The 10,352-nt window shown below is 40.0% G+C and overlaps 1 protein-coding gene across 1 annotated transcript; it reads right to left on the bottom strand.

The window, feature by feature from the left end:
* Positions 1–243: 243 nt before the first annotated feature.
* LOC112663844 (olfactory receptor 2T4) lies at positions 244–1,206 on the bottom strand. Its single transcript, XM_025421620.1, has one exon. The coding sequence runs from the start codon at positions 1,204–1,206 to the stop codon at positions 244–246; it is 963 nt and encodes a 320-aa protein (XP_025277405.1).
* Between the last annotated feature and the right edge of the window lie 9,146 nt (positions 1,207–10,352).

The raw sequence follows: 10,352 nt of genomic DNA, 5'->3' as shown, positions 1-10,352 counted from the left end.
TGTTAAAGAGAAGGAAAATCACAGTAATATCAAATTTTCCTACTTTATAATTTCTTTTTTAAGGATTTAATTTATTTGAGAGAGAGAGAGAGAATATGAGTGGGTGGGAGGAACGGAGGGAGAAAGAGAAGCAGACTCCCCCCCCCCCGAGCAGGGAGTCTGATGCAGTCCTAGATCCCAGGATCCTGGTATCATGACCTAAGCCAAAGACATATGCTTAACCTACTGAGCCACCCAGGGACCCTACTTTATAGTTTCTTGAAAACCAGGTCCCACATTCAGCATTTTCTTCAGCGCTCCCATAACATCCTTATTTCTTAAGCTATAGATCAAAGGGTTTAGCACAGGAGTGAGTATGGTGTAAAAGACAGATACCATCATGTCCTTCTCAGGTGTATGGTAGGAATTGGGGAGCATGTAAGTATAAATGGCAGCCCCATAGAAGAGGATGACCACAGTCATGTGGGAAGAACAAGTGGCAAAGGCCTTCTTCTGGCCTTCTGCTGAGTTCATCCTGTGGATGGTGATGAGGATAAAGTAGTAAGAGCCTGAAATGACTGTCACAGGAATGAGAAGCATGAGCACACAGCACAGATACATGAAAACCTCATAGATGGAAGTGTCTGAACAAGAGAGTTTCAATACAGCAGGGACTTCACAGAAGAAATGATGAATCTCCCGAGATCTGCAAAAGGGGAAGGTCATGGTGATGGGAGTGAACAAGAAGCTATCCACTGAGCCCAGGAACCAGCAGCCAGATGCTAGGATGAGCAACACCTGATGGTTCATGAGGATAGGGTAACGGAGAGGATGGCAGATGGCCACATAACGGTCATAGGCCATGGAGGCTAGAAGAAAAAATTCTGAACCTGCTAGTGTCACATAGAGAAACATCTGTATCCCACATTCCGTGGCTGAGATCTTATTCATACCCATGACTTGGTCCATGAGCATCTTGGGCACAGTAACGGAAATATACATCATGTCCATGAGAGATAGTTGGCTGATAAAAAAGTACATAGGGGTGTGGAGGTGGGAATCAGAATGTATCAGTAGAATCAGGATGGTGTTTCCAGACAAGGCCATTAGGAAAACCACAAAAATGACCAAACAAAGGAGAGCTGGGTGTTTGGATTTATTGAAGAGTCCCACTAGGATGAAATCTGACCTCCCAGTGTGGTTAGCCAGCCAGTTGATGTTCTCCATGAGATTTCACCTGGAAAAGCTAGGAAAACTTTGGGATTAATGAATGAATCAATCATGAAACATCACCAACTGAAATGAATATTTGGTGAGAGAAAGTGTGTGTGTGTGTGTATGTATGTGTGTTCGTGTGTGTGTGTGAGAGAGAGAGAGAACCTAATTATAGTAGCAGAAATAAATTACCTGTAACTATAAATTTACCATATAGTGAGGTTGTGGTGTTCATTAGATTGTGGATTTATCTCTTGATATTGTATCTTTTTCCAATAGGCATGTAAATTTGTTTAGTTTAGCTGTTGCCCTATGCAAACACAAAAGATGAATCAAAATGTAAAAAAAATTATATATGTATATATTCTTATAGAATTTTTATTGTAGATCTCAAAATATCATTAACCTGTCTGCTCTAAGAATACAACTGAGATCTTAAAATATCTTCAAGGTGTATTCTATATAAGGCAAATTTAATTTCACAGGGCATAGAAATATTAAATCATTACCTTGTACAACTGGAACTGTAGAATGTTATATATTAGTAATACCCCCTCAAAAGAAAATGATCTAGAAAGTAATTTCAAAACAATTTGGGGAAAATCTATATGAAATTCTTGAGCCCTCTTTTTCCCATAAGATTGAGCCACTCTGTGAGACACTGTTGTTGTATGGAGTAAGCCACAAACTCCCAAAACCAGATCATGGTCTTTACCAATGACCAAACTCTTGGATAGCCCAGAGGCCAGACTGTAAATGTAGGACTACCTTATCATTTACACACTATTCCTCCATCCACTCTACATACATAAAAAGAGGATAAGAATAATGTTTTTATCTGACATATGGTTAGGATTAAATGAGGAAAGTGCTTGTAACATTACTGGTTACAGATAAATAAACATACAGCATATAGAGCTAGTTTAAATATTTAATAGCTACAGTAATAATAATGTAGGATCTCTGAAGAGATGACTATTACTATTATCATTTGATAATATAAGATGCATTATGTCTGTTCACCAGTTTAATATCCACTTATATATTTAAGCATTTGATTTGACCATTTCTGTAGGCCTAGATAACTTGAGTGCATTTATGTATATATGTCTTATGCATATACTTATTAATAGATATATAATTATTCTATATATAAAATTTAAATAATAAATATAGGAAGAAGAGGCGGGGGGAGATGGCGGAAGAGTAGGGTCTCCAAGTCACCTGTCCCCACCAACTTACCTAGATAACTTTCAAATCATCCTGAAAACCTACGAATTCGGCCAGAGATTTAAAGAGAGAACAGCTGGAATGCTGCAGTGAGAAGAGTTTGCGCTTCTATCAAGGTGGGAAGACAGATAAATAAATAAATAAATAAATAAATAAATAAATAAATAAATAAATAAATAATAAGCAAGCATCCAAGGGGGAGGGGCCCCCACAAGGAGCCGGAATCAGGCCCGCTGCAAGTGCCCCCAGGACAGGAAAGCACAGTCCCAAAGAAGCAGGAGCTTTACCAACCTTCCCAGTCAGAAAGCCGCTCGCAGGGAGCTCGGGCAGGATCCCAGAAGGGGCAGGGATGTCCTCATGCTCCCAGGGGCACTAAAAGAGGAACTGCGCCCTGGGGAGAGGGCGCCACACACTGCAGACAGAGCTACCTAAAGGGCTGCAGCCCTTGCCTGGAGGGCCCCGGGAGCAGCTCCCCAGGCTGCTCAGGCAGCGACTGCACTCGGAGGGGGCTGCACGGCTGCAGGAGCACGTTTGCAGCAGTGCAGGCCCTGGAGCCCAGGGCGCTGGGGGACACAGCCCAACATTCGGTGCTCCCCTGGGGACAGGCAGAGGCCAGAAGGACACAGGACAGCAAGGACGCCCCTGGCACCAGGCAGCCCCAAACTGTGCAGATCCATGCTCTCTGCCCCCGGAGCAACCAGGCCTCTGCGGACTGGGAGTTGTGGTAGTTACTGCTGGAGCTGACTCCAAGGTGGAGAGCTGGCAGCCACCACTGTTTTTGTTCCTCCTGGTGTCACCTTGTACCTGGGACTGAGCAGGAGCCTCACAGGATAAACAGCTCCTACTGAGTCATGCACTTGGCAGGGGGGTGGGCAGCTTCCCCAGGTGCACACAACTGAGAATCAGCACCCTCCTGGGAATCAGCAGAACCCTCCCCCAAAAGACCAGCTAGAAGGACAGGGGAAAAGCAAGTTATTGACCAAGTACCCCTGGAAAGTTCCAGGGGAAGCTGAGGGATTTACAGTATATAGAATCAGAGGATACTCCCCCTTGTTTTTTGTTTTCTATTTGATTCCCCCCACTTTTTTTCTTTTTTTTCTCTTTTTCTGCTTTTTCCAGTACAACTTATTTTTGGCCACTCTGCACTGAGCAAAATGAGTAGCAGGAAAACCCACCTCAAAAGAAAGAATCAGAAACAGTCCTCTCTCCCACAGAGTTACAGAATTTGGATTACAATTCAATGTCAGAAAGCCAACTCAGAAGCACAATTATAAAGCTACTGGTGGCTCTAGAAAAAAGCATAAAGAATTCAAGAGACTTCATGACTGCAGAAAATAGATCTAATCAACCCGAAATTAAAAATCAATGAAGTCAGATGCAATCAAAACTGGAGGTCCTAACGACGAGGGTTAACGAGGTAGAAGAACGAGTGAGTGACATAGAAGACAAGTTGGTGACAAGGAAGGAAACTGAGGAAAAGAGAGAAAAACAATGAAAAGATCATGAGGATAGGTTAAGGGAAATAAATGACAGCATCAGAAGGAAAAATCCACGTTTAATTGGCATTCCTGAGGGCGCTGAAAGGGACCGAGGTCCAGAATGTGTTTTGAACAAACCATAGCTGAGAACTTCCCTAACTTGGGAAGGGAAACAAGCACTCAGATCCAGGAGACAGAAAGATCCCCCCGTAAATTCAATAAAAACCACTCAACACCTCGACATTTAATAGTAAAACTTGAAAATGACAAAGATAAAAAGAAGATCCTTGAAGCAGCAAGAGACAAGAAATCCATAACCTTTATGGGAGCAGTATTAGGATAACAGCAGATGTCTCCACAGAGACCTGGCAGGCCAGAAAGGGCTGGCAAGATATATTCAGGGTCCAAAATGAGAAGAACATGCACCAAAGAACACTTTAGCCAATAAGGTCGTCATTCAGAATAGAAGTAGAGATAAAGTAGAGAGTCATTCCAAGATAGGCATAAACTGAAAGAATATGTGACCATCAAACAGCTCTGCAAGAAATATTAAGGGGGACTCTGTAAAAGAAAGAGGAAGTCCAAGGAAACAACCCCCAAAAAAACATGGACTGAATAGGTATCAGGATGACATTAAATTAATCTTTCAATAGTAACTCTGAATGTGAATGGACTTAATGACCCCATCAAAAGGCGCAGGGTTTCAGACTGAATAAAAAGCAAGACCCTTCTATTTGCTATTTACAAGAGACTCATTTTAGACATAAGGACACCTAGAGCCTGAAAATAAAAGGTTGGAGAACCATGTACCATTCAAATGGTCCTCAAAAGAAAGCAGGGGTAGCCATCCTCATATCAGATAAATTAAAGTTTATCCGAAAGACTTAGTGAGAGATGAAGAGGGACACTATCATACTTACAGGATCCATCCAACAAGAGCACCTAACAATCATGAATATTTATGCCCCTAATGTGGGAGCTGCCAAGTATATCGATCAATCAATAACCAAAGTTAAGACATACTTAGATAATAATACACTTATAATTGGTGACTTGAATGTAGCCCTTTCTACAATCGACAAATATTCTAAGCACAACATCTCCAAAGAAACAAGAACTTTAAATGATACACTGGACCAGATGGATTTCACCGATATTTACAGAACTTTTCATCCGAACGCAACTGAATACACATTCTTCTCAAGTGCACATGGACCTTTCTCCAGAATAGACCGCATACTGGGTCACAAATCACGTCTTAACTGATACCAAAAGATTGGGATCATCCCATGCATATTTTCAAACCATAATGCTTTGAAACTAGAACTAAATTACAAGAAGTTTGGAAGGATTTCAAACACGTGGACGTTAAGGACCATCCTGTTAAAAGATGAAAGGGTCAACCAGGAAATTAAGGAAGAATTAAAAAGATTCATGGAAACTACTGAGAATGAAGATACAACCATTCAAAATCTTTGGGATGCAGCAAAGCAGTCCTGAGGGGGAAATACATCACAATACAAGCATCCATCCAAAAACTGGAAACAACTCAAACACAAAAGCTAACCTTGCACATAAAGGAGCTGAAGAAAAAAACAGCAAATAGATGCTACACCCAGCATAAGAAAATAATTAATAACGATTCGAGCAGAACTCAATGAAATAGAGACTAGAAGAACTGTGAAGCAGATTAACAAAACCAGGAGTTGGTTCTTTGAAAGAATTAATAAGATATAAAAACCATTAGCCAGTCTTTTTAAAATGAGAGAAAAGACTGATTAATACAACCATGAATGAGAAAGGAGAGATCACCTCTAATACCAAGGAAATACAAACGATATTAAAAATTATTATGAGCATCCAACCCAATAAATTAGGAAATCTAGAGGAGATGGACGCATTCTGGAAAATCACAAAGTACCAAAAATGGAACAGGAGGAAATAGGAAACCCAAACAAGCTGATGACCAGGGAGGAAATTGAAGCAGTCATCTAAAACCTTCTAAGACACAAAAGTCCAGGGCCAGAAGGCTTCCCTGGAGAATTCAATCAAACGTTTAAAGAAAAAACCATACCTATTCTACTAAAGTGTTCAGAAAGATAGAAAGTCATGGAATACTTCCAAACTCGTTCTATGAGGCCAGCATCACCTTAATTCCAAAACCAGACAAAGACCCCACCAAAAAGGAGAATTATAGTCCAATATCCCTGATGTACACAGATGCAAACATTCTCAACAAGATACTAGGCAATAGGATCCAACAATACATTAAGATTTTTCATCATGACTAAGTGGGATTGATTCCCAGGATGCAAGGCTCGTTCAACGCTTATACAAATATCAATGTGATTCATCATATCAGCAAGAGAAAAACCAAGAACAATATGATCCTCTCAATAGATTCAGAGAAAGCATTTGACAAAATACAGCATCCATCCATTCCTGATCAAAACTCTTGAGAGTGTAGGGATAGAGGGAACATTCCTCAGCATCTTAAAAGCCATCTACGAAAAGGCCACAGCAAATATCATTCTCAATGGGGAGGGACTGGGAACCTTTCTGCTAAGATCAGGAACAAGACAGGGATGTCCACTCTCACCAATGCTATTCAACATAGTACTAGAAGTCCTAGCCTCAGCAATCAGAAAACAAAAAGAAATAAATGCATTCAAATTGGCAAAGAAGAAGTCAAACTCTCCCTCTTTGCAGATGAAATGATACTGTACCTAAAAAACCCAAAAGACTCTACCCCAAGATTGCTAGAACTCAAACGGCAATTCGGCAGTGTGGCAGGATACAAAATCAATGCCCAGAAGTCAGTGGCATTTCCAGACACTAACAATGAAACTGAAGAAAGAGAAATTAAAGAGTCAATCCCATTTACAATTGCATCCAAAAGCATAAGATACCTAGGAATAAACTTAACCAAAGAAGTCAAGGATCTATACCCTAAAAATTATAGAACACTTCTGAAAGAAATTGAGGAAGACGCAAAGAGATGGAAAAATATTCCATGGTCATGGATTGGAAGAATTAATATTGTGAAACTGTCGATGCTACGTACCCAGGGCAACTTACACATTTAATGCAATCCCTATCAAAATGCCATCTACCTTCCTCAGAGAGTTGGAACAAATCATCTTAAGATTTCTGTGGCTCAGAAAAGACCCCGAATAGCCAGGGGAATATTAAAAAAGAAAACCATAGCTGGGGGCATCACAATGCCAGATGTCACGTTGTACTACAAAGCTGTGGTCATCAAGACAGTGTGGTACTGGCACAAAAACAGACACACAGATCAATGGAACAGAATAGAGAATCCAGAAGTGGACCCTCAACTTTATGGTCAACTAATATTCGACAAAGGAGGAACGACTATCCAATGGAAAAAAGACAGTCTCTTCAATAAATAGTGCTGGGAAAATTGGACATCCACATGCAAAAGAATGAAACTAGACCATTCTCTTACACCATACTCAAAGATAAACTCAAAATGGATGAAAGATCTAAATGTGAGACAAGATTCCATCAAAATCCTAGAGGAGAACACAGGCAACAGTTTTTTTTAACTTGTCCACAGTAACTTCTTGCAAGATACATCCATGAATGCCAGAGAAACAAAAGCAAAAATGAATTATTGGGACTTCATCAAGATAAGAAGCTTCTGTGCAGCAAAGGAAAACGTCAACAAAACTCAAAGACAACCAACAGAATGGGAGAAGATATTTGCAAATGATGTATCAGATAAAGAGCTAGTATCCAAGATCTAGAAAGAACTTATTAAACTCAACAGCAAAGAAACAAACAATCGAATCATGAAATGGGCAAAAGACATGAACAGAAATCTCACAGAGGAAGACATAGACATGGCCAACACGCACATGAGAAAATGCTCTGCATCACTGGCCATCAGGGAAATACAAATTAAAACCAGAATGAGATATAACCTCACACCAGTGAGAATGGGGAAATTTAAGACAGGAGACAGCAAATGTTGGGGAGGATGTGGAGAAAGGGAAACCCTCTTGCACTGTTGGTGGGAATGTGAACTGGTGCAGCCACTCTGGAAAACTGTGTGGAGGTTCCTCATAGAGTTAAAAATAGATCTGCCCTATGACCCAGCAATTGCACTGGTGAGGATTTACCCCAAAGATACAGATGCAGTGAAACTCCAGGACACCTGCACCCCAATGTTTCTAGCAGCAATGTCCACAATAGCCAAACTGTGGAAGGAGCCTCGGTGTCCATGGAAAGATGAATGGATAAAGAAGATGTGGTCTATGTATACAATGCAGTTTTACTCAGCCATTAGAAACTACAAATACGCACTATTTGCCTCGATGTGGAGGGACCTGGAGGGTATTATGCTGAGTGAAATAAGTGAATCGTAAAAGGACAAACATTATATGGTCTCATTCATTTGGGAAATGTAAAAATTAGTGAAAGAGCATAAAGGGAAAGGAGATAAAATGAGTGAAAATATCAATGAGGGTGACAAAACATGAGAGACACCTAACTCTGAGAAATGAACAAGGGGTAGTGGAAGGGGAAGGGGGTGAGGTTTCGGGTGACTGGGTGATGGGCAATGATGGGGTCACTTGGAGGAGGAGCACTGGGTGTTATGCTATATGTTGACAAATTGAACAATAACAAATTTAAGAAAATAAATAATACATATATTTCTTATTTTAACCGATTAAGGAGCTTTATGTAGAAATCCATCTAATTCGTGTCTAGTACATGTCTTTCAAGTTGAAATTCATCCTCTTAAAGTTTCTACCACCTACTTTAAATTTCAGAGGACAGGAAGTAGTGTTTAGAGGGTCATTGACATTTATCAGATAAAGCTTTAGTTATTTTCCCATATGTTACCTGCTTTAATTCACATAGCAATTAATTGTTAATGGAACCGAGATGCAGTGAGGACAGCTGAACAACACTAAGATATTTCTGACTCTAAGTTACTATTTACTCCTTTATCTTGCTGTTCATCACCAGCCTTCCTATCAGGTAATGAAGATGAATCAAAACCAAATCTAACCTAATTACAATTAATGAAATTCAGAGATAAAAAGAGAAATGTCATTTAAATCAGGATTCTAAAATAGCTACAAAATAAATTAAAACAATAAACACAAAATACATTTTACCTTTCTTAAAAGCATAGCACCTTCTACATTTTTGTTCTGAAGTTTAAACATTTGCAACCTTTCAATTCTGACACGTTAAATGTCAAAATTCAGAAATCCTTACCAAGAGCAAGGAAGTATTGATTTCTCTTTCTGGGAAGAGTTTAGAGGTAGTTATATCTGGACATTTTGGGAAGAATTTCCACGTTTCAAATACACACACACACACACACACACAGAGATTATAGGTTTTATTTATTTATTACTGAGATTCAGAGAGAGAGAGCGAGGCAGAGACACAGGGAGAGGGAGAAGCAGGCTCCCTCCAAGCAGGGAGCCCGACGTGGGACTGGATCCCAAGTCTCCAGGATCATGCCCTGGGCTGAAGGTGGTGCTAAACTGCTAAGCCACATGGGCTGAACTTAAATATATTTTATACTTTTGTAGTAATTATAAGACTAATTAAAATATCAACTTATTAAGATTCTCAAGTTGCTAAAGCAGTGGAGAACACTGCAAACCTTTTGATTGCTTAGTATAGATATACAACAAAATTTTGACACATTGTATAAAAAACTATATATTTTCTATTACATCTTACCCTCAGTTACAGATGAAAACTGAGCGCTGTGAAAAATAAAAACAATAGTCTGATAAGTTACAAAACACATCTGCTGACAAATTCTGTGGTCAAAATAAAGTAAGGATCAGCACAGTGAGCAGTAAATGCAAAACCTTGAAGCTGCTTGCTGAGTGAATGGGGATCATAAGAGTACTTGAGGTCCACTGGGAAATCTTTGCTGCACTTTTGTAAATGTGGGTCACTACCATCAAGCCACACTGAACAGCCCACCTGGGATACCAGACACAAAAGGGAATGCTGTTGCATGCACAGCAACTGACCCCTCTATTCATGTTACCCTTGTCTAATATAATTCCTTGAGTTTCATGTAAACTACTTGGTGGGTATTTAACGTGGAAATTCATTGATAGCAGTGGTGGGTTAATGTCAAACCTTTATCTGAAGTTGATAGTATTCTAGGAATTGTTCTAATGCTTTATCATATTTTATCTTACCCAAGACCCTGTGAGGTACATATTCATCTCATTTTCTACTTATACACATTTAAAAAATTCAAATTGGGATCCCTGGGTGGCGCAGTGGTTTGGCGCCTGCCTTTGGCCCAGGGCGCGATCCTGGAGACCCGGGATCGAATCCCACATCAGGCTCCCGGTGCATGGAGCCTGCTTCTCCCTCTGCCTATGTCTCTGCCTCTCTCTCTCTGTGACTATCATAAATAAATAAAAAAATTAAAAAAAA

Source organism: Canis lupus, chromosome 14, assembly GCF_003254725.2.
Source record: "Canis lupus dingo isolate Sandy chromosome 14, ASM325472v2, whole genome shotgun sequence".
NCBI lineage: Eukaryota > Metazoa > Chordata > Mammalia > Carnivora > Canidae > Canis > Canis lupus.
This window is presented reverse-complemented; position numbering and strand designations above follow the sequence as displayed.

What these genes read in the sequence shown, in the direction of transcription:
- LOC112663844 (XM_025421620.1), bottom strand. Translation starts at nt 1,206, where the DNA reads ATGGAGAACATCAACTGGCTGGCTAACCACACTGGGAGGTCAGATTTC.